Genomic DNA, 25,725 nt, shown 5'->3' on the forward strand with positions numbered 1-25,725 from the left:
TGATGCATTTTGAATAATGAGTGTGCAAAGATGTGTTTGGAGCTCTTAGGCTCAGGGTGGACTGAACATGCTTTGGGCCTGAGCTGTGTCAGAAGGTAAAGCTATGATTGAACTGGAATAGAAAAGAGTAGATTCATTGATATGCCAGCATAGGCTTCTATTGCATAATCCTAGAAACATCCCAAAATGTATGATAGACAACTTCAAGAGGTTCAAGAGCCTCATCATCTCCTTACCTAAAAACAACCTGACACCAAAATCTGGAAGAATGAGCAAAAAACTGCTGATAAACGAGTGTTCAGAAGCCGTGATACTCGCCAAAACCCGTTTAAATAACAGCTAACAATGTCGGGAGCGCAAAGATTCACTCTGATAAAATCTAAAGGAGGTAAATATTATTTTAAAACCATACGGTGAAGTGTTGATGAGGGGTGTACCCATAGTTTTGCATGTGAACGTACCTGTTTTTGCACTCCAGCTGGGCAATAAGCTCCCGCTTCTGTTTGTTCACATCAAAGTTGATGCTCCTCGTTGGAATCACCTGAAAGAGGCTCACATTAGCAGCTCTACCTGGTTTGTTTTGCTTCATGTAACGACCAAAAGAAGATCTTAGTTTAGAAACAGAAACTCTTCCTACATCTTTCGCATCTCTGTGCTAATTTAACCAACAAGAATCAGATAATTATCTTCATTTTTTTATTTATTTCTACACTCACTCCTGTGCTGTCGGTCTCTGCCAGTCGGGAGGTGTAGCGAGCGATCAGTTTGTGCTCCTCATCCTGCAGACTGGGACTGTCCAAAGCACTGAAACACACAAACAATAAGCAACTTAGGTCTCAAAACTAGGGGTTTGCAGGGGACTGCAGTTTTCTGGCTGATCACCGATTAAAAAGCCTGACCTGCTGATTATAACCCGTGTTATAAGGTCAGTCTGACAGCATACACCTTCAATGTTCCAATCTTATTTTATTGAAAAACATTGAACAATACCCGTCAGTCAGCCCTCTCTCACGGCAGAGACAAAAGGGACAGTGGCTGATTTTCAATTTGCGGAGGTGGATAAGATCGGTTTCACATGCAAGTTTCGGCCGATCGCCAATCACCCAAAATTAAGGAAACACATCTAGAAAAAATACAATATCTATACACATTAACCTGTGTTGGCAAACTGTGAGCGAGTGTAGAACACGACGTCATCATACTGCAACACTTTTTTGTTAATTCTATCACAACAACAACAACAACTAACGTTGCAACATTTCCTTTGTCAAAAGCCAAAATGAGACAAAGTGGGAAGAAACCTTCCTTCTACAAACTGTTCAATTAAACAGTAGCTTATGTTAGCTCGATTCTTTCATTGGAAGCCCAAGAACAAGCCGGAGGAATCTTAAAGCAAACAAAGTATTTATTAGTGGCCACAGGTCCGTCAGCCCGAGCCCCGATATCCAGACATATTTCCTATTTATCTCACAGAGGTTGAACTCACACGCGACTGAGTATAATTGGCCAGTTATTAGTGACATGAACAGGCCAACCACCGTCCACGTCATGTTCTGGGGATGTGATAAACAACGTGTGTGTGTGTGTGTTTTGTTTTAAAGCCGTCTGACAAGAGAAGCTTCATCTGACCCAGTTATTTAGTCCAGTTATGCCATCCTAGAGTCTTGGACCATACATTGTGTAGTATGAGCTGAGTATTTAAGAAAAATACAGAATATGAATACATTCTGTCTAAGAACAAAGCAAATTCTAATACTTCTTTGAGCATCCTGCCAGGGTGAGCATCTTATTGGAGGATTGAAGGAGTGTACAAAGCACAGTACATGAATGAATGTGCCAACAGATTAAAAGTAATATTTTAAACATAAATGTATTAAATGTGACACAAATTGATAATTCTGTTTAATTATCTGGTTTTGAATCCCATTTACTTTTCTATTTAACTGAATCATTTCTTTCATTCTTTTTTTTATATATATATATATATATATATCTTTGTTTTACTTCATTAACGAATATATTCATCTGTGCTTTTTCCACCAGTCGTATTTATTTAGGTCTCCTTTTTATGTACTTCTTAATAAAATGTTTAATTGGTACGGGTCTTGCTTCCTCACTTGTGGCTTTAACTGTTTATCCATAAATTATACTGCTGAGAGTAAATTAACCTTTTTCATACTTTAGACAACAAGAAATAATCTCTGCTGGAAAGACTCTGTTACAAGTGAGTGATTTAGAGTAAATGATGCCTTCCGACTGTACTGCACCTTTCCCCCACTCCATACAGCCTCCCTGATCCCCTTATGTAACCCCCCCTGCTGTGTCTGAGCTGCTCTCACCGTGGGCTGCTCTGCAGGCGGTTCACATACGCTGCGATTAGAGCGTGCTCCTCGTTCATTCGCTGAGCCGCTGCCAAACTGCATAGACAGAGAGACAAGAAAAGTGCTTCTCACAAACTGATAGCGATGCCTTTTGTGCTTCGACCTTCCTTCTCCAAGTCTGCAGGAGTAAGACCCCGTTGATGGATGTGCACGTCTGTGCGACCTGATACGACTGCATCCTTTCTTTAAGTGTATGTCATCATTTCATATATGTCCCAGATATCTTATCATTTCCTAACACTGCTATAATTTAAGGTTTATAAAATACAATAACTCAAACTCAAACCATTTTCTTTGCATCTTCTGTCCCTGAATGTTTCCCAGAGTTGGGAATGGCCTTCACTGCCTGACTTTATATAATATACAATCAGGAAAAGCTTAAAAATTCAAACTATTATGCTATAAAAAGATAGTAAACACCTCTGCTGATAGTTCATAAGGCCACACTTAATTCACCATTTCATATTTTGCAATTAGTAACAGTAATTTTCATTATTAAAAAGTTGTTTTACTATTAAGAAATAAATTGTTTCACCCATAAAATGTAAGAGAAAAAAAAAAAACAGCATTTCTTTAGTTTTCCGTGTGCATGACAGCAGATTAAAAAAAAGTACCAATCCGATTTTTCTGTAGCCCAAAAAAATATTCAATATACTCAATATTCGACCTGTTATGACACAAAACTAGACTTCAGTCAAAATATTTTCTGCTTATGAATACTTTCACAAATGTAAACAAATTAAATAAGCAGCTGAACTGCTGTCAAGTCATAATAGATGAATAGATGATAGTGAAGCAGTCTCAACAATCATGTTAAATGAAAATGTTAAACATCTAATCCAATAGAAAATACACCTTTTACCTCTTGGAGGATTCGGGCGCTGGTGAAGACAGCAACATGGCCTCGCTGGTGTTCCCAGTCGATCTGGAGGGGCTGCAGGCACAAACATGTCATGCATGAGAACCTTATTATCAGCAGTGTAAACACAGAGCACGGTTACCAACAATAAATCATTAAAACACAAAGGCCTGCCTATCAGAAAACACACATTCTAACACTCACACACCCACACGCTGTCACGTGCTTTTGAGTGCATTCATGCAATGGCGAATTGAAACGGTCTGAGCAAACACAGACGGGCCAAAGATCGACAGAGCCAGAGAAAAAAGGAGGGCGAAGAAGACAAAGAATGCAGATCGAGAGGGAAATAAACTACACAGAAACTCGTGAACCTGTTGGTTTGAAGGAGAAATGGGCTGACGCAGCACTGGTACAAGCATACTCACATCTGTGCAAAGTTGTGACCTGGATATAAGGTTAATGCCTGCAGGTCTGCAATGACCCCGTCTGCTGCAGTTTGGACAACCAAACACTACAGATTCACCACGAAGGGCGGAGCAAGCCAAAGCATTTCGCCACAGAGGTGGGACTCTCATTTCATTCAAAGTACCTGAATTTTCCATCTATACATAACTGCAGTGTTTCAAACATTTAAAAAAAAAAAAAAAAAGAAACCTGCAACTTGGGAGTCAATAGCAAGTAAAATATTTCACTTTTAAACAATAAACTGACAAATGCAACATTTTCAGCCTACGTTTTCTATGCTTTTGATGACTTAAGTAACAAAAAAAAGTGACCACATTGTGCTCTGATGCAAGCAAATTCGGTGCAAACACATTAAATCTGTTAGGAAACATCTTGCTGATATTTTAATCTATTTTCACAGAACGTCAACGATAATGAAACAGAGAAAGAGGTATTTCTTAAAAAGATCTAAACAAGACTTTCTAAACCCAAGCAAGTCAGCAACATGTAATCTGATTAGTATGAGGATCATTTTTAATATTCATTGAAATATAGTTCAAGTGTATTTCTTTTCAGTCCTGTCTGTTACGTACACACATAGCAATACCCTAGCTAGCCAACGAGCTTGTTAATAATAAAATAGAGAATATTCTATTCATATTCCCTATTTCATGCCACAGAGCATAGTCTTATTATTGATTCACAACCACACTACACCGCCCTATGCAACCCAGAAGTTTACACTCATCAATATCCCTCAAAACACGGGGCATAACTTTGATTTATCGCCCCAAATATAGTGCCGTATATTACTGTTGGCTTCCTATTCGGCACTGAACTCAACCGGAGAGGATGTTGCCAAATCTTGTACGAGAAGTAAGAAACCCGATCGCTGAAAACAAGCCCAAAACAGGCAACGGTGTTCTTAAAAATCAAGCCAAAAGTCACTCGTAATAAGCTGCCAACTGTCGACAAAAAGCTGCATAGTGAGGCAGCAGCATGTGTCACAAGATGCTGTGAAATACATCTTTAGATGTACCTGTAAGATCAACATAGATTCATTTTTTGCTTATTGTTGAATATGACCATTTTTGGATTAAGGTGGTTAGAAAATGCTGCTTACATGGCAGCAATATGAGATTAATGCTGTGAGTGTAAACATAGCCATCGTTTAGTGCCTGATCTGATGTAAATGGCTTTAATAAACTTTAAGTTGCATTAAGAATCCACTATGTGAAGGTGTGTGTGTTTGCTGTGTGGTCGTACACCAAGTTGGCGAGGTTCAGGGTCCTCTCAGGCTCCTCGGGGTAAATTGGGCGGGGGGCCTCCCGGGACGACACACAGCCCAGAGTCCTGCTCAGGGCCCGGCCAAGCTTCGTCGCCGACGACTTCTACGATCACACAAACACAGAAATGTTACGTTCGTTTGCATTTGTAATCCCGGTGCTTTGAAAAATGTCTTTTCTGATTAAAATGACATCAATATTGATCCACACAAACAGTATCACAGCACAAGTTGTCCTGTCAGTGTCACATCTCCAATTTACTCGGTCTGGATTCTCACTTTTCTTTCATTAAACCTCGACTAATATGAGCTGAATGTCTCATACGTCGATATTAGAGCTTTTTTCGGTCCACTTTAAAGGATACTATTGGCAGCTTGTTTAAGCGGGACTAAAACCTGGCAGAAGTAATATCATGACAGACAGATAGATCCACATAACAATCATAGACTTATCATATGACAGCTAGTTACATCCAAGAGCTCTTTCCTGTCATCACTGGCTGACAGAAAAGATATCAAATGGATTAGAGAAGACGTGATGAGAGCATAACCGTCGTCCGTTATCCAGGAGAGCTGTAAAGACTTGCTTTACTTCCCTGTTTGCCTTTCAACTGTAAACTAAGACAAAAGGCAACGAAACGATGACTTTCCAGCAGGGTGCAACAACAAAAAAATGGCAGCTGTCGAGCCATCCAACTGGAATAATAATGGTGGGCATTGTAACTGAAAACATGTGATAACCTCTGAGGATCTTCATATGGTTCTGATACCATATTAAAACCATATGGAGATATTTAGAACATATGTTGGTCTACAAGTCTTGTCAGTCAGGGGTTCTTTTAAGCTGGATTTTGAAAGTATCTTGTGGTATTTCCTTCAGATCTGTTAGTAAAATGGAAAAACTTTCTAGGACAGGTACCTGCTACATCTGAGTCTCAGCTGCTTTCAGTGATTATAGGCTGATTATTGCTGAGTTTCATCAAGGCAAAGTCGATTTTCTGTGTTTTTTCAGAGATGTACGAGTTACAGCTGAGCTGTAAAGGGTTAACGGCTGCAAAACATCCATATGTAACAAACATCTAAGTTTAATTTCTATGGAATATTTCCATTTGTCTTCCTGAAGGCTTTTGCCTCTAATTGTTTGCTGTAATGCATATTTGCTGTATGCAGCATGTCTCATCCTAAAGATGCCAGTAAGAAGCATCTACACCGAGCGTAAAATGAAGCAGAAAAACGCTGCCAGGTTTGAAATTATGTGTAAAATCTGCAGAGGATTATTACAATGAGTTGCTTGTGATATGAAGCAGGCAGCTCCACAAGTTGGAGGTTTATCCCTGAAACTGAAACATTGATAAGACAAGTTATGCCAAGACTTATAGATGAATTATTCAACAGCCATGTCTCCATCCATTAATTATTTTTTAATTGAAAAAACATTCTTCCCTTAGAGCTAGTTAAGCTTTATAGCAACTATAGCCACTGCCAATCAGGGTTTTAGAGCTAAATATATTAAAATTAGTAAGCTACTTTCCCAAAGTTCTAACTTAGAAGGATATTTGGAAGATTTTCATACACTGAGATGAAGAAACATCAAGTTTAAAACCAGCTTTTAATTCCACCTTTAACACTGAAACAAAGTCTTGACCTCAAAACAGTTCTCTGAGGCAGTGAGGACCAAACAAAATGTCTTATACTTTCAAAGTTCAAACGAGTTCACACAAACGAACAAGGTGAGTGCCCCCTGGTGTGATAAATGAGTAACCACACAGTGGCTCACCCAGGACGAGTGCTCCTTCATCTGGTGCTGGCTGCTATGAGAGCCGCTGACATTGCCGCGCCAGAAGCAGTTCTGGCAAAGCTGGTAACCACGGCAGCGGAGGCAGCGATAGCGAAAGCCAGTCATACCGTTTCCACGGCAGTATGAGCATGACACGGGATGATAGACTGAGGAAAAGACAATCAGTCAAACAGGTGAGATAAGGTGATAAAGAGACGGCACTGCACAGTTAGAGATGTGAAAAATACTAAAATCCACATTTGGTATCAGTTTTCTGACTCAGCTTTTATTACAGTTAATTTGACACATATCTTTGACATTTTATTGACCAAAACCAAAGTTTCTTCTGCTGTTTTAGAAGGTTTTCACATTACATTCACATTCTTGATTGCACATCCTAACTGGCTGAAAACATCGAATGCAGCTCTAATTTCGGTCTATAAAGCAGAGTCTTTAATGAGCTTTAATTTCACAGCTGAGGCTTTGGCTGTTTGTTTCAGTTACCTGACAAAATGAGAGTTAATCCCAACAAAGCCAGAGGTAATCGGATATGCTGCAGCACTGTGTACCAATAACAGGGGGAGGATTGTCTAAAGAAAAGAAAGCAACTACTCCCCGTGGGAATTCTTATCCACTGGAAGGCTAGAGAGACTTTTAGCTCCAGAAAAAAATGCCTAAAGTTTAATGTTTGCCATCGTAAACAGCTGGCACACAGGGTACGTCATCCCTCATCGATGGGAGGAGCTGGGTTTACACAAAACCTTCTTAGTATGATCTGATTTTACTTTATTGTGTGATGTAACAATGGCCACCGCCTCTTAAAAGCTCGTTTTCGAGGTGAGAATTCAAAACCATGGGTCATTCTTAAAGAAAAATGCCAGAAAGTTGTAGTTGTGCAGCATAGAAGGGAAACTTTTCATCAATTAGAAAGATACTAACTTTTCAAGCACATTTCTGCCACAATTAGCTGAAATGAATCACATAAATCAAACAATGTTTCTTTTGTTTCACAACAACGCACTAAAAATGACCCCCAAATACAACGGATTGGAATATACAGTTTCCTTTTTTGCATAATTTTTGTCATTCGAAAAGCTTTTTTTCAGGGTTTCTGTGTACAGTTAGAGGAGAAAAAAATCTCAATAATTAAGTTCCATCCCATTTCTATAATCAGTTTACCCTGTTCGGGGTCATCGGGAAGTAACAAGAACAGGTTATAACAGATTTTGAGTCACTGGAAATAAAAGTGACCTAAAAAAAAGCATAAAAAAAAAAAAAAAAAAGAGAGAAGAAATGTCATGTTAAACATGTGAAAAGGATAAAAAAAAGCAGCAAATTGAAAATCAGGCACCCACAAGGTTGATTTCCTGTGATAAACTTTGGAGTGTATCTGCAGTGTGTGTGTTTGTGTGTGCTTACCATGCTCCACATTGGCCAGGCGGTGCATGAGAGGCAGCCAGATGAGACATTGAGGAGTGTCGGCTACAATGTCAAGGAACATGTTGAGCATCACCCTCTTCTACACATTAACGACAGAAAAGGCTGTTCAGAAACACAGAGCTAATGCTAAAAAACAACAGACAGTTGATTTATTCATTTTCAATCTGCTGCACGGTAGAAAAATGATAAGTGGCAAAACAAATAGTTTACAATAATCTAAAGTTCAGATAAAGGAAAGGTGTGTGTGTGTGTGTGTGTGCGTGTGTGTGTGTGTGTGCGTGCACCTGTTGTGGGAAACAGGAGCGTGCCACAGTTTGTGTGTAGCCAAAGGACGGTCCTTCATGCACAGCAGTGGGCAGCTTGAGAGCCTCCCGCAGAAAACTGTCAAACTTTGACAGCCCCAACACACCGTTGGAGTCAGATACCTGAGAAAACACATCTACACACAAACACAAATACAGTTAGAAAGGCGTGGCGTTACATGACACAAACATTTAAACACTACGTCTCTCAGCCTCCAACTTTAACTTTGAACTAAAGCCACGTAATAACTCCAGCTTACATTGCAAGAACCCGCTTTTATCTACTGAATGGAGGTGAATCTCTATCATGAGGTGGATTTTTGTCAACACAGCAAACCTGATTAAAGTGATGCATGTGCAGGGAAGTCAAGCATGAAGAAACAGCAGCACTGACGTGTATTTTCCACAAGGTGGCACATATGAAACAACAGGCTGAGACTGCAACCAAACCGTTTAAGATTATTCAAAAATAAGCACAGCAAGAACGCATCTAAGCTTGTAGATGAATGAAAGCTGAATATGATGAGCTCACATGTAAACCTGACCTCTGGAACAAATTATAACAAGGTGTGACAGCCTTTTTTAGTCGTTTTAAGAGTGCAAAAAGGTCAAACTGGCTGTCCATACAGCAGTTTAATTCTTTTAAGAAACCCAGAGTTACATAGGTCGCCTTGAGGAAAAACAAGGATAAAAATAGGATTATCAATTTTGGCAAATGACCACGTCTTATTTGTGCAACTTCTCATTCAGGTAACCAATTATATCGTGGAAATTTTCAACCTGGCAACCACTCAAAAGGACTTAAAGCAGTTATGTTCATTACACAGAATAAAACTCAATGTACGCTGTGAATTTTGGCTGTCTGAGATAAAAGATGGTAAAACAGGTGACGCCAGAGGCAAAATTAGAACGATCCTGCAGCGTGACTGCTGACCTGCGTCTACTAACCAACAAATACAAAAGTATCGTGCGCATCAGTGTGACACCAGCGCCAAAACAGACCTGAACAGCGTAGATGGAGGCCAAATGTGATCTACGCAAAATGCTGAACTAAAAACAGGACGAATATCTGGTTGAGCTGTGGCAGCGGTGGCCTCACGGCGCCAAGAAAGACGCGGCATGGGAACAAATAGCGGCAGAATTGCAGCTCGTGGGTGAGGAAGAAACCTCAAAAATCATGAATTTACCATCTAGATTCATTCTAATTCATGGCGATTTAGTGGCATGCATATGTTCCTGCGTTCAGACTGTGGCGTTCCCACACGCTCACCCTTTAGATTTAGATTAGCGAATGATTCAGTCATACAACTTGATCACTTCTGTCGTCTCGCTTCCTCATTTTCTACAGTCGCTCACGTGACCACAACAAGGAGGAAGAGCTAATTAGTGTTAAGGTCCCTAAATAAATAAATAAATAAATAAATAAATAAATAAAAAATGGAGCCCATATCCCCAACAGGAACTTTTCCAGCTTCAAATCTGATGACGATACACAAGGCGTTATCATCTGTAAGCGGTAACGCCTCCAATCTGTGCAACCACGTCAAATAATGCTGCAAAATACAATACAAGACAGCAATTAAGGACCATCTGAAAACACCAGCAAACATCCACAACTCAAGGTGTCACACAGTGCATCATCACTATCACTTCAAGACACGATCCTAATCAACACAGCTGAAAACGAGGGATGATAAAGACTATAAACTTTATCTTTTAACTGCTGGATTGCCTGGTCTATCATTTTTAACATTATGCTACTTATGTTCAACAGCTTTTGACTCATTCACTTTAAGGGGTCCATTCAAGGAACATGGCTGAACTGAAATCAAGGCTGGATTATTGTAGCTGCTTTTATCTGGGCTGGTTCAGCCCTCGGACTCCTGGCTGGTTCCCTAAGAAGACAACAGCTCGTGCATCCCAACACTGGCTCCTGATTAAATTCTGAACAGATTTTAAAATTATTCTGTATGTTTTAAAGCTTTCAGCTGCCTCCTATCGAAGATCCCTGTTTTATTAGGTTTTACTTGGTGTTTTTGTATGTTTTTAATCTGCTTATATGTCTCAGTTTTCTTGTCTTATTCATGTCATGTTCTGTTCAGGACTTTGGTCAACTGTGTTTGTTTTATTGTGCTTTATGAATAAATTTGATTTGACTTTTGATTGGATTAAACTAAGGAAGAAAGTATTTTTGTTAAGAGTCATTTTAAAGTATTAAAATTCCTCTACAGACAGCGGTTTTTTATAGAACATTTTTATAGAAAGTGCTTTACATTAGGGGCAATGTGGGTTAAATTCATTGTCCAAGGACACTCTGACATTCCAAAATAAAAAGGTAACGATGGCTGAAATTACAGTATTTAGCCACATTTAAGAGGATTCCCTAATGTTAAACATTACAGGTTTGACAGGAGGAGTAATTTATCTACCAACAGCGCTAATTCCATCTGTCGGGATGTTTAAAGTATTAGACCAAACCTAAAAGAACTGATCTGTGACAGATACCAGGTTAGTAATGATGGTGTCAGCTGGTACTCACAGCGAAGTTTATCCACCAGTTTCCCTCCACACAGAGTAGCCAGCATCGCCTTCACAGAGAGGACCGTCAGACGGCTATCTGGCTCACTGCGGCAGACACACACACACACACACAGCATTTTCACATTAAACCTCATGTGAGACGAGCTCATGCGGGCAAACAGAACCTGTCGGCTCCTCGTGACTCATTTTGAAGTTACCATTCAATGGCAGCCAGTATGAATTGGACCAGGAGGACGGTGCTCTCCTGTGGGTTGATGGTGTGAGTGGTGGGCAGGCGTTTGCTGAGCTGGTTGAACAGGGAGGACACCAGGTTCTCCAGTCTGGTTACAGAGATGCCGGCATTGAGCTCTACTGCATTCAGCCCCGCGTCCCGTACCGCCTCGATCACATTGTATATGTCAATCAGATGCACTGAAGGGAGAGAATTTGGTCTTTTCTTATACTGTAAATAAAGTCATTGGACATATTTTTAAAGCTTTGTATTATCCCTAAAACGTAAACACAAACCAACACTAACAGACATTTTCTCCACTTATGTATGAGGCAGTTTGCATGTTTCTGTGTCAAAAACATGTCAAAGTGGTGATAAAATTAGGCAAATGATCAATGATGATACTTTAACTCAACTCTAACTAATACAATGTTCCGTGACTCACAGTTGCATCTCTTCTGGATAAATCTGAGCTTGCAGGCAGTCCGATATGTAGAGAGACAGATGCCATCGAAGTTCTGCTCCCCTGTTGAAGAAAAAAGACACTGGTGACGCTCTGCTGGTTCATTTAAATGAAGCATAAGTGAGTAAGAAATCCCAAAACTAAAATAAGAGAGCCAATTCTACTTAAACCACAGACACGAACATTCAAAGCTGAGTTTTAGAAAGCATTGTGATGTGACAATGAGAGGCCGTTTAACTCGGGGTAAAGGTTACTCACCAAGCTCCACAAAGATCCGCCTCCCCTCAGCTGGCGCCGCCACCGGGGCCCCCGTACCTCGTCCTCTCTGGCCCTCCTCCTCCATCACCATCCTGCAGGAAACGCAGCACAGCAGGAAAAATCTAAAATTATTTGTCCTTTTTCATGATAACGATTAAATAAAAACATCAATGCACCTGTAATGATACTAATCTTAATGTTTTAGGAGCATAATCCAGCCTCCCACACCATACATCACTGGATTCACACTCCTAACCATTATCTTAAGGATTTTTTATTAGATTTATTGTCATGGGACCATGCAAAGATTTAACTAGTTACTCTGAAAACGAGATTTTTTTCTCTGGTATGGCAGTCTTTTGTTTTCTCCAGATCACGGCGCACAGTTGCCAGTAATCTTTACAAAACAAGCCTTGGTTTCATGAGATCACAAGGTGAGCGTCTCCTGTGTTAACAACTGATTCAAGCTTTCATTTTCACTACCTTGACATTTGTGGAGGATCTATGACATTAAGTCGAGCGCTTGAGAACAGAAAGTAACATCTGGGGGCAAAGATGAGTGTTTAACCAACAAGATCGAACTAAAACGCACATTAACCCCTTATCTCAGGAACAGTAGCCATGTTACCTTGAGATAACAACATGAATTTATCCACTATCGTGACAAAACAATTCTTATCATGTCAAAATGACATAATTAACCCACTATCAGTGCAAAACGAGCTCCGTTATCTCGAGATAATGAAATAATTAACTTGTAATCTGGCAATAATATTTAAAAAAAGTTCAAGCATGGCCTCTCCCAGCTTCCATATATCAATTATTGAATGTTCATAACTTTACTAACAACTTAGAAAAAACAGTTAACAGCTAAATAGAAGTAATTTTACTGCCGTCACAGTTTATTTCATGGATTACTTTTGAGCTAAAGATACTTAATTTTTCACTGGATTGTTCTTAAATTTCTTCTAAACACACATTAAAACCTGAGAAAAATCTAAATAACAACAATAAATAACTCAAACAAAAAAATTGTTTGATTGTGCCTAAAAACTAGCTGCCTTTCTAAAATAAATCCTCTTTTAGGTATTTAAACTGTATTCGTTTCAACAGATTAACACTTCCAGAGCAGAATTAGTGAGCAGTTAGAAAATAGAGGAATTATAAAAGAGCAAACTTTAGCAACAAGATCTAAACCTACTGAAAAATAATAATAATTGAAGCATTATTTGACTTCAAGATCTTTGAAGATCTCGTAAACTTAAAAGAAGTTCTTTCATGAAAGTCTATAAAATCTTGACATAAATATTTCTAAAAAAAAAAATACTATAAAAAACTAAACTAAACTATAAATGCGTCTGAATTTTTGCTCGTAGACTCGTGGTCACGCCAAGCAGACCGGAGGATTTGCTGAGAGCTGGATAAATGAACAGATTAATGAGAGCAGCTGATGAAATCTGAGCTGCAGGCTGGCATTTGAACAATTCAGAGGTAAAGACGAAGAGACAAAGCAAGAAAAAGCCAGAGGTAACCAAGTCACCATGGTAACGGTTACACTACACCACATAACTGAAACGCACACACACACACACACACATACACACAAATATTTGCATTCCTTGTATGAATGTGGTGACAAGCCAACACATTCCAGAGAGGATTTGAGAGCTTCCCAGGAGACTTCACGCTTCATCCAGACAAAAGAAGGATTCCTCCTTTCAGTCACTCTCTCAGAAACACAGTCGCTCCCAAACCTTCCCTGAAATAACCCTTTCATTACTGCTCCTCTCCCGCCGCGCAGACTCCAGAGGCTGCTGATAACACTTGGTCCAGTATAGTTTCTTTTCTTGTAAAACATCTGGTCAGATAACAGGCTAGTGATTCAACTCTGAGACAAAAATAAACCCAGATTAACTATCAGCAAACTCGATAATTATCGCCACTGCAATGGTTCACGGTCAAGATTTGAGTCCCAGCAACAAAACTCTGGACCCAGAAGTTAGTGGAAAGTGATGTGGTGTGTGTTTTTTATGCGACTTTCAGTAAACTTTTTACTGAACTGTTGTTCATATGTTAAATATGAGTGAATCTAACTCACACTGAGTTCTGTGCACAGATCTTTGACATGCTTCAGTAAGTTTGTGGCGTTTCCTCCATTTATTCTAAATGTTCCATGACAGTGCTCACGTACAGGCTTTGGGATGCATGTTTTGGAAGATTTACATTCAAATAAAGTCATGCCACAACTTTTTTTTGCTGTGTCTCACGAATGGAAAACACGCAGAACCTGAGTGGCGGAACAAAAGAAGAATATCTGGTTGCACAAAGAAACACAAAGAGGGGTCATTTAATTCATGCGATCAATGGAGGAGCTTCCTATTGAACAGCTCCCACAGTTGGCTGGTGTGTTACAGCCCCTCTGCTGGGGTAACTTCCTCCCACCCTGCAGGGACTGGAGTGCGTGGGCTCATCCTTGAAGTGCCAGTTTCTCCACACTGATCGCAATGATTGAGTCTGTGTTGGTTTGTTTGGAGTTTGTGACCTCCTGCTCAAGTTTTAATGCACTTTTAATGTAATAATGCACACTTTCTTCCTGAACATTGCTGGGAGAGCAAGCACTGTAAGAGCCTCACTTTGAGGGGTCGATCTTTAGTAAAATAAGAACGTACAATTTAACTAGTGCACATGCAAATTGCTATTCTGATTAGCTATAAGGATCTGTTGTCAGTATGGATTGCAACTAGTGAACGATGTTACTAATGCGCCTCTTACGCTCACTGTTCTCAACCTCTCAAATTTGAGAAAAACTTCAGATAAGCTGAAGCTGTGTAGCTACGTCTGTGGAGGAATGATAGACTTTGCTGAGCCACTTCTTCTTGTGCTGTTCCTGCTATGCAGCGGTGTCATTTTCTAAGTAGCGACGCCTACTGTTTGGAGGATGCAGCGCGTGGAGTCTCAGCTTGGTAGTAGCCTTTTATTCAGCGTTTCTTTTAGTAGGGCGCCCCTGTAGATGCATACTGGATAAGAAACGTACAAAAACATGTCCTCTTACTCGACAGCAAAGATAAGCCGAGCACACGTCCTCTGCTCTAATCTGTTTTACTCTCCAAGCCTTTATGCCAACACTGCTATTAACTTCCTCACTTCTTCCCTGTGTGTACATTTCTGTGGATATTTATGGCTCCAGAGCTACATTTCTGATGTGTGTTTACTAGCTTCACCAATTTGTCCATCTGTTTGTTGTTTCCTCTTCTTTCTCGGGTCACTTTCTTCTCATCCAGTCGAGGCAGATGGCTGTCCTCTCTGGGTTTCTCTCTGTGATGTAAAGTCGTGTTTCCTGACAACGTAAAGTGCCCTGAGATGACCCATGTTGTGATTTCCCTCGATGCAAATCAAACTGAACATTAGCTTTCTACACACTACAAAAAGAGATGTTTGCAGGAATGTCACAGATTACATCAACAGCTTTCGACAAGCAAAATGCTTCAGATGTTTGGATAAACAACTGTCTCGTGCCTTTAACTTCAGTACAATCCTACATACAATACGCAGCTCTGATAAGGAAGAGACTTTTTATGTAGCTTATCAGCCCTTTTCTTTTGTACAGCACATAACAATTCACTTTTAGATTATTATACCAATTAATCATTTATCATCAGATGTGAACAAAAGATTTTCAGCTTAAAAACCTGAAAACCAACTGACTTAATAACAGGTGGATGTATGAGTCAGTTAAAGGTTCACTGCCGAGGTTTTACAACTTCTACTGGAGACGAAAATGAGCCAAAATAAGTGTCGTGACCGCTTCCCCGAGTCTCCACAGCAGGACTCTCGTGGTGAGTAAGTTGTTATTTCCAGCCTGGCCTTGGTGATAACTACACCCTGTCTGTCTGTCCACGTCTGTCTGAGTGAGTAAAGCTGACATGGGAGAACGTTTGGCCCGTGAGATTTGTTTCCTTTTTTAAACTATGAAAGCTTTAAATCACCATAGATACAATTACGCTTTCCACAATTATCCCAAACTATGTCAGAGGGCTGGAAACAGCTTGGCAGTCATTTTTACCGCCCCAATCTCTGGGTCAAAGTTGGTCACAGGAAGTGGATCCAAATAGCATAAAGGTGCCGCAGCTCCATCTAACACAGCAGAATCAAACACTGCTTGGATGACAGGTTTTACATCCATGAAATCTCTTCTTTGCACTCGATTAAATAAAATAATTAGTCCACGTAGCAGTGCTTTGGGACCGCAATGTGCCACAGTTCGAGGTGTATTTTTAGATTACCAGCTGTCTCTTCGCTTACAAATGTAAACCACGATGAACAGCAACGATGACACGAAACAGCCATGATCTCAACTTTGAAAAATCAATTTTTAAACCTATCTGGGCAAAACTGACTCCCATCGAGTCGGTAGCTGTCAAAGTTAACTCTTAGTTCCACTGATATGAAGCAGCAAGAATTTCAAGCCAGTCTCATCTTCGGTCAAGCCGTGTTTGGGCGTAATAGCTGGACTCCTTTCATTCCCTGAAAGCTGATTCAACATACATCTACATTTAACTTTCAAGTCTGATGCTCGTGTCATTTCAACCCATTTAAAACACACAGACACAACAAAAACATTGCTTTTATTCTCATTGTTCTAGGAAACACTTAACAATTAATCATTTTTAAAGGATGGAGTTGATTTAGCTAAAAGCTGAAGGTTTAACCTCTCAAATGATTCTTTTATTTCATTTTTCTAGTTTCTCCAGAGGCTGAAAAACGTAAAGTTTTTTTTTTTTTTTGTGGATCGTGTTCAGTTTTCCAGAAAAAAAAGCTTTAACCCCAGATGGATTAATATGAGAATGCATTTTCCTCATCCTTCAGGCTCATCTCTGCTTTCTACGCACACATCAGACATGAATAGAATCTGAAATTAGCGCTCTTTTGCACTGAATCGAGAATACGTTTTGTGAGAATCATCATTCCAAGAATAAGAACTGAATCGAATACGTGACACCTAAAGATTCACATTCCCCGTATGTCCGATGGCCCCGTCTTTGTTTTAGTTATTTTACAGGTAGAAGTCGCAGTGGATATAAATACCATAAAGATGGATAAGCCAAATTTTAAACAGAAGTTTCTAATTGTTTAGCCTAACTTGCTGATTCCAATTCTGGGTTATAAACATTATTTCAGCATTTCTTTCAAGGACAGATCATTCATACTCAATATATTTGAAATCTGGCTCTTAAAAAACTTTCCATGTATGTATCAGGTTATTTTCTTCTACTCCTAGTCAGACTAATATTAGTATAATTGGAGTATATTACTCTTTATCTAACATTAAAGCTGAATTTGATAGACGGTCCCTGAACACTCATCTCACAGTGAGCTGCGTCGATGGCTCCTTTAGATGAAGACTAAATTAAAGCAATGTTTTTGTTTAAAAGTGACTGATCCTGGAATTTAAAACATGTGACTATCAAGAAGGAGAACGCTTTGTGTGTACACCTCCTTTATGAGCACTTTTTAGCCCATCAAAACAGAATAAAAAGCTCTTTAACTCACAGCGAACAACTTCCACACCAGAGACATGTTACATGTTGCTGCTTCTGACTCAGCCAGAATGAGATTCAGTAAATCTGAGTTACTTTACGGTAAATCAATCTCACTGTAGATAAAATGTTATTAGTCCTGAGATTAGACGAAATACCGAATAACAAGCAGTGAAAATAAACGGACGTGACTTAGAGAAGTTCTGCGTTTGCAGCTCTGCTGACTTGCTTTTCTGAGTTTGTGCGGGTGGAGATGCACATTTGTGTTGCACCATGGTGTTTTATTATGGCCGACATTTGCTGAGCTTTACGGAAACAAACACACGAAAAAGACTGAATAAACACCAACTAAACCAGAGGGGACACTCCCAGTTTTCCACTAAACTCTGGCTCGAGATAAAGTTTGGAAAAGGTAGCCAAATGCTTGAATTACAGGAGCTTTATTCATGCAAAGCGTCTCTGCATCCCTGTATACATACTGCGTATATGAGGGTGTGCATGTGTGTGGTCATACCTCTCTGTGTCAGGGGGGTCACACAGGACAGAGGAGCTTCAACAAAGGACGTCTAACAGAGAGACAGAAAAAGAAGAAAAAGGCCTTTAAGAAGTCTTTTCAACATTTAAACAATAACAGCAAAGGCCTATGGAGATGCACTCTAATAGAGACACAACCCACAGACACACAGTTGTAGAATGGTTAGAGCAGCACATGTATCTGTAGATAGTAAAAAAAAAAAAAGGATAATCGCATTTAGGTCATTTCTTCCATAATCACAGATTTCCTTTTGCTTTAAAGACCCTTACTGTTATATTTTACAACAGCTTTGACCAGACAGGCTTAATCTCAGTTTGGATTTAAAGTCTTTCAAACAATAACTCAATGGCATATGCAATTTAAATAATCCGAAAGTTTAAAACCAGCATGTAAGCAACACCGTCCACTTCTTTGTTAAAAAAAGAGTGTTTCTCTTCTAGTTTAATGAGGTGTTTTGAAGGCAAATATCCCCAAAAAAGTGGGATGTTTCTGCAGGTTAATTTCTTCACTGAACTTGAAGGATGTTTGAACAGCTCAGAGGAAAAAAGAGACTCTAAAAAGGTTTAATATTTAACATCCTGTATGCAGGAGGCGTGGCAAGCAGAACAGAGATCACACAGGTATCCAACACAAACATACTGTATTTGCTGTCTATTAAAGTTGATTAAATGCCAAAGCATGTGGTTACCAACCTCAGTGTTACTAACCTCAGACTGTAAACATCGGTCTGTGTTCTCAGCTGTTAAATATGTCTATCACACTTGTTGAGTAAGAGTGGTTTATGACAGCATGACGAATAAAAATTCAGTAGTGTGTGCAACTGTGTGAACGGCTTTCTGTTACGTCACAGAAAAGGAAACCAGGATACGAGACTGGATGTTTGTAATTGTCATTTTTCTCAATCTTGTTAAAAAGCATCGAAAACAAGGAGCAAAATTCTTACTTTCGTCTGCTTCAACATACGTTTTGTTTACTAAGATCAACCAGGCTTAGAGTGCGTTTCATATAAACTGAGCTTTTCATCATCACCTGAATAACTCATATTATGTGCCCTACAATCCGTAATCTTTAAGGTTTAATTGTGAATTTAATTAAATTAAAACCTATATTCATCCCAGAGGGGGCAGTTTGTAAGGCAATCGTTATGATTAAAGTAAAACTGTACTCGTTATAGTAGGATTTGGTGGAGTAAGCTGCCATAAATAAACATTGCGGCTGTCAGTTTAACAACGTGAGCTCGGTTCGGTAAGGCAGCCAACTCTGAGCGCCACAATCCTCATGAAATCTAACAGATTTTTCTATGGAAAACAGCCTCATTGTGACAATTCAATCAGAAAACCTTCATCACTATCCAGATCCTCCAGCTATAAGTGACACACTAGTTCTGGTTTGCACTGTTCTTTTTCATTTCACTCTGTCTATGCACTATTTATATTTAATTATCTAATTTATTAATCTTCAGTTACTTATTTACATAGTATATATAGTGTATATATTTAGTCTGTATATATTATGTACATATTATTTATTCTGTATATATAAAATGCACTCCTTTGCACTTCTGGTTGGATGCCAACTGCATTTCATTGGCTTGTACCTTTACTTGCTCTTTGACAATGAAGTTGAATCTAATCCAATCTAAAAAAAATAACCTAAGGTTTATCTACGTCTTTAGTGTCCAAAAAGCCTCCTTTCACTTCGGAAATAAATTACAACCATGCTAAAGTTCCCCAAATTGTGGTAGATTTGATTATTAGAAAAGCAAGTCCTGCCTCGGTGCAGACCACCCAACCAGTGCACCTGTTTGATAACACTAAACCACACACACACTTTCCTCAACGCCAGATCAAAACAGTGGTTACAAATGCAGGCCCGCACCTGAGCAAGACATATGGGCCTGAAAACACACATCATCTCACTTTTACCACAACCATCACACACCTGTTCTTAAACACCAGCTCCTCTCAATCTGAAGCAAACACACTACAGGCCTGAATCTGTCGGCAAAAATCCCCCCCGAGCTGGACTCACCGCTGCGCTCGGGAGCCGAATCCCACTGGATGGAAGACGCTGACACGAAGACGCAGATACAGAAATGGGTGTCCAGCAGACGAGGGCGTACTAAAGAAGGGAAAGAGGGTGTTTACTACCCACACCTCACAGATACACAACATGCACGCCACATGACCAAATTACCACCCGCAGCTGTCCACCACTCTCATCGCCAGCACTGACAGGACCTGACCAGTTCGTGTGTGTGTGTGTGTGTGTGTGTGTGTGTGTGTGTTAAATTTACAGTACTGTGCTCTGCAACTTTAGACACTGACATTGCTGAAATACCCAGAGTGCTATTTATCCTCCAAACGACCCTTTACTGTAACACACAAGCCTCTTGAGGCTCCTCGGCCGGACCCACAAATCCTTCAGAAAGCGCTGAAGTCATTTTCCAAATCTTAAGATTTCAGGAAATTGGGCATACTTGGCAATTTGCATGGTTTACTGCATTACCGGTGGTTTGGCTCTACCTCAGGGATCCTCAAATATTTAGACATCATGGAGACCAAATTAAAAAATAATCTCTCTGTATTTGACAAGTGGAAACAGTTTAACTGAGGTTTCGGTCAGCTGTCATGCAACCATAATGTTTGTTGGACTTTTCTAACATGCCGTTGGAGGAATAAATACATATTAGTGGTGCATGGCATGGTTTTCCATCACATCCCGTAGCACAGTTTACAAATTAAATCTTTATTTACGCACAAACACAACCAGAAACAGAAAAGCTTAAAAGGAGAGTCCATACTTGAGAGTACAATCCATACTTGCCTCATTATTTTCCAAACTAAAGGCTTTTGCGGTCTCCCCTCGCCTCCTAAATAGTTCACTGAGCAACTTTTCTGACAGAACTGACAGGTAATCTGCATTATTCTACAACAACAACCACTTAATTCTCAAAGTTGTCACACTAACTAGAGGTCTGATCGGGTCTCGTCCAAATCCGGGCCCATTGGAGGCTTTTTCTGTGTTGGATTGTGTTGCAGACGCTTTTGTTCCTCAGTACAGTTGGTGAATGACTGTACATTTATGTGTAAAAATGACACAATGATCTCCCATTGCCATGTAAGCAAAGGTGCGACGAACAACACAACTCCAAATTTCCAGTCCTCACATAAACACCACAGTTCATTAACATCCTCATCCTGGAAAGTGTCGTCTTAAAAATGTTTTTTGTATAAAAACTGGAAGGATTCGTACCTGAAAGGCAGCTGCAACTTATTATGTTCCTAAAACGTGCTGGACACACTACAGTCAACGAAATGAGAGGAAAAACATACAAATAGAACTCCAACAAACTGATTGTTTAACACTTATATTAGAAATAAACGTATCAATTCTTTGTTAAATGACAAACGAAATGTTTAAGCACAAAATAGTGGTCCAAACAGAATCTTTACTCCTTGATGATGAAGTAAATAACCACAATAATCCCAGAAGCGCCCCCGACACCACCGACTACAAGCAGCCTGAGCTGAAAGCAAAACTCGTGACCTCTGATCCCAAAGAGACAACCCGGCTGACCTGCCAGGACCCCGAGGTTGCCATCGAGCAGGTAAAAACAGAAGCAAGAGATCTCCGGTTACGCATTTAAAATGGAAGGCTTGCATGCCGAGGGTGTCTGGAGGACTGGTGCAGAACTGTGGACGTGGTGGAGTTTGTTGTAAGGCCAATATGAACTCAACTCCTCTATGCTGGAAATGTGGATTTGGCCAAAACATAGAAAAAACAAGAGCTGTGGTAAGATGAGGCATTGTCAAACTTAATAATTACAAGCTAATATTCTGGTTAGCTTGACAGCATTTATACTACCACTATGTATCTGGCAACTGTCACAAAAAACTGTAACAACCTCAGACAATGCAACTACTTTACAGATGCTATTGTCAGATTTAATCCACTTTAAAGTGATGGGTTGCCTGAAAAGCTTTCAAGTGTGTCCATGGATCATATTTCATTGCTCTTGCTTTTACTTGAAGCAACACGCCCACGCCAACAGAGGTCCTTGCATTGTTCGGCACATTGGTTTCCAGTTAAGATACCCAGCCATGTACTAGAGAGTGTCCTCCTATCAGACTCCTCTCTGCCGGTTTCTATTTACAGAGGTCAAAGTTTGAGGCTAAAACCGCAGCTCTGACTTGTAATAAGGCTTTTTGATGCTTCTCAGAGAGAAAAACATAAATGCAGAAGCTGAGCGAGAGAAAAACAGCAGGATGAAGACGTGAGGATTGATAGAAATCGAGATGCATCAAAGAAGCCGGAAGGAAGCAAAGAGCGAGAAACTGAGATGGTGAAAGCAACAGGATGAGCGTGCAAGACGAAAACAAAGCATGAGAGAAAGGAAGTGAAAGTTGCATTTAATGCTGTGAACAAACCACCACGGTTGATCCTAAATGCTGCAGCTCTGAGTGTGTCTACAATGAGCTCTGGCAAATAAATATTCTACCGTATGTGAGCGTTTAAATTAAATACTTGAAGGGTTGGCGAAGAAAACTCTACAGCTCTTTATCATCATCTTTAACCTAAGATCTAACCTGCTTTGCAGCTGCTTCAGGAGATAGAGACCGTGCGGTATTTGATGTGGATTCCTGTAAATGTAGTCAGAGTCAATGACCTCCAAGTAAGCTGCTGTACAAGTACTTACAAATGAGGGCAAAAAGACAGAAATGCCATGAATTTTCTACTGTCTTCAATGCTGTAAACCAGCTGCGGATTAACTCACAAGCACCAAACATGTAACACAAAAAAGCTCAGAGGTTCCTGTTCATGTTACATCAAAGTATCCCTGCATGACGAGTAAAGAATGCTTTAATTTCACTATAATTTGATTCCAGGGAAATTGCATAAACCAGAGTAATCATGGGGTTCATCTTCTCTGCTATTATCTCCCCACCCACATTGAGGACAGCAACACATTTCAGTACTACTGCAAAGCAACATAAAACTAAAGTCTTTCCATATGTAGAGGCATTGAAATTACATTTTATGGAGGCAGAAGCCGGTGTGAAGACACTACAAAGAGTTCTCTGCAGGTATACCCAGTTATTATGTGCAGGGTGAGGAATGACAGGAAAAGTAGGATAGATAATCCTTGTTTCCTCTTTCATTTCACTCTGTTTTAAGTGTAAACAAACGGCCGGCTGCTCAGATAAAGAAGACAATATGTATCCGGCAGGGTAGAAGTAGAGGTTCTTCTTATCAGTCTAATCTCTCCCTTTCACCGTCATCCTTCTCCTCTGAGCTTCCTTCATGGGGAGAAAGAGTTTGGTGAAGTCTTTAAACTGCCTGGCTTTGTGATTCTGCTGTAGGATTTGAATTTTAACACTAAATGACACCTTTATCACAGCTTATATATACTGATTGATACTTAACTTGACTGTTTATTTGCTTTGCAAAGCAAAGAAATAAAGACCTGTTAGATAAATCTTGCTTTTAATGAGATAGGCACTTAAAATGCAATTGTCATTGATCATCAGACATACTGTAAATTTAGAAATGTATGGGATAAAACCCTTAAAACTAATTTGTAATCAGATATTTCAACTTGTGATAGTTTTAACACAATGGTTAAATCCTTAAATTGCACGGCATATGTTTGTGAATTTGGATTTTAAAAGTAATCACAAATCATGGATCATAGGTGGACAAAAGAAAGAAGTTAGATTGATTTTTCAGCAACTGTAACATCTGCCAAGTACTTCTAAGGGAAAACTACCTGAAAACTGTCCTATTCCACCCAAAACCTTCGATAATACCATGGCTGTGGAGATGTAAGCCTGCTCATCTGACCTCACAACACTTATATCGTATGATTCATCAAAGATAAACCATTTCTATTCAACAAGCTGATCAGACACAAATGAATCATTCATCCTAACACTGGAGTTTCAGCATTCTGACAGCTGTCTGCACTCATTTCTGTTGTTCTGTACAGTGAATGTTTTTATCATAGCCTTCAAATAATGTGCTGAATTTCATAATGAACACTTCGGATTTGAAGAAAGCATTAAGTTTTGCCACAAAAAGCTTTAATGTTTGGCGACACGCCAGGTAACACATAAATTGCCAATTTTTTTTGAATGGAATAACGTTCCTCCCACCAGCACGAACACCAATAGCAGTTTTGATTTAAAAAAGTGGGCATGACTTCAATGTGCTCTACTACAACACGAAGGACAGGGAAAGACACCCCATCCGACACATATTTACATATATTTTCTGTCTAACTGTTTTTATTATACCCCACCGGCTCCTTTAATTAAAATAAAAGCCTTGAGTCGAAGCTCCCTTTACTTCTGCCAAACTTCGGGGAAGCTTGGTGACATCTGAGCGGCCATGTTGCAGAAAAGTTTAACTCCCTGTTCACCTTGTTCCCCCGAATGAATGTGGTCTTGAAACCTCTCCCTGCCCAAACTGTTCTAAATGTAAGTAATAAAAGTAAAAAAAACACTCTTAACACACCACGTTATATCCTTTCAACAGGCTATGGGAGCCGAGCTCTACTCACCGGGACTATTTTTGTCAGGTATTCGTGGCCAAATACATCAACACTGAAACGTGTGGCACTGACTTTGAGCTGTAACCACGGTTCTTCGCTTCCTCTTCTCTCCTTTTTCGCCGTGTTTTGTGGCCTGCTCTTCGGTTTAGATGATTTCGTCCCCCTGTCCCGTTATTTATTTCCGTAATAAGCCATGTTTCACACCCTCCGCGCCCGCCCGCCGCTGCTTCTGCGCCGGTTGCCGCTGCTGCTGTGATGAAGTGAACTATTTTGAAGGAAAGTCACTCCTCTCGGGTCCGTGCTGCTCCCTCCCCTCTGACAAAGCTGCTCATTCAAAACCAGCCCACTTCACATGTATCAGAAAGGCTTTATATTCCTATTAAAATATATATATTGACATGTAACCATCAGCATAGCCGGATGCACCTGTTAAAAAGGATTTATTGTTGTCCAACATTAACCCCTCTTATGAAGGTCTTCATCACTCACAAAAGAAGCACTTTTTGGGGGGATTGGAAGCATTTTATTGTTGTTTTTCTCCCTCAGTTGGCACTTGTGCCTGTCCCGTGAGGGAAGTAAACATTGGCTTGGTTATGCCAATAAGAATGACTCTTAAAAAGGGCTAAATGAAAGATTGTTGTTTGAATATATTTGCAATAGTGTTCAAGTTTCTTACCTCTATCCCTTTTCCCAGGGTGTTCTGGCTAAAAAGAGTCCTCACGGCCTAAATTTGAAGGTGTCTTAATTAAGAAGTGGAACAAGGACTCGATTGCTAAGTTGAAATACTAGATGTGAGTGAGTGAAAGTGCTTTTGATAGTGTTGTGTTTGAATAAAATATGTTTGATTTGATTTTTGTTAGGTTTTGCTGAGTCAGCCTACCCTGTTATATTGTAGAACTTGGTAGTTAATACCAGAGTCAGCTGCTGCTAAGACGCCATACTGCCTGTGAAACAGGGCTCTTTGATTATGATATGAGCCTCTTCTTTAAACCTTCGTTCTTTCCCCTGGTTCTACTTTGAATATTAGACCGGTTTATTAGTCGATTAGCTGATAGAAATTGTTAGTTTGGAGGCTATACCACCTCACTACAGGAAAAAAAAGCCCCACTGTGTTGTATTTTGGGTAATTTAAGGCT

The 25,725-nt window shown here is 39.8% G+C and overlaps 1 protein-coding gene across 5 annotated transcripts in view; it reads right to left on the reverse strand.

Annotated features, from left to right (window-relative positions):
- Positions 1–24,861, reverse strand: part of dtnba (dystrobrevin, beta a) — a 35,014-nt gene extending 10,153 nt beyond the window's left edge. For 3 of the 5 annotated variants that reach the window (XM_075459757.1, XM_075459756.1, XM_075459753.1), the window contains exons 1-15: positions 24,599–24,861; positions 19,978–20,157; positions 18,016–18,067; positions 11,965–12,056; positions 11,689–11,769; positions 11,230–11,443; positions 11,031–11,116; positions 8,474–8,628; positions 8,169–8,268; positions 6,750–6,916; positions 4,954–5,078; positions 3,244–3,315; positions 2,340–2,417; positions 717–804; positions 462–541 (exon numbers count right to left, since the gene is read on the reverse strand). In XM_075459757.1, the coding sequence (XP_075315872.1) occupies positions 462–541; positions 717–804; positions 2,340–2,417; positions 3,244–3,315; positions 4,954–5,078; positions 6,750–6,916; positions 8,169–8,268; positions 8,474–8,628; positions 11,031–11,116; positions 11,230–11,443; positions 11,689–11,769; positions 11,965–12,055 (1,337 nt within the window). In that variant the 5' untranslated portion in view covers position 12,056; positions 18,016–18,067; positions 19,978–20,157; positions 24,599–24,861. The remainder of the gene's footprint in view (positions 1–461; positions 542–716; positions 805–2,339; positions 2,418–3,243; positions 3,316–4,953; positions 5,079–6,749; positions 6,917–8,168; positions 8,269–8,473; positions 8,629–11,030; positions 11,117–11,229; positions 11,444–11,688; positions 11,770–11,964; positions 12,057–18,015; positions 18,068–19,977; positions 20,158–24,598) is intronic. The other 2 variants (XM_075459754.1, XM_075459755.1) reach the window with 2 other exon arrangements.
- Positions 24,862–25,725: the final 864 nt, after the last annotated feature.

Source organism: Odontesthes bonariensis, chromosome 24 (genome assembly GCF_027942865.1).
Source record: "Odontesthes bonariensis isolate fOdoBon6 chromosome 24, fOdoBon6.hap1, whole genome shotgun sequence".
NCBI classification, from domain to species: domain Eukaryota; kingdom Metazoa; phylum Chordata; class Actinopteri; order Atheriniformes; family Atherinopsidae; genus Odontesthes; species Odontesthes bonariensis.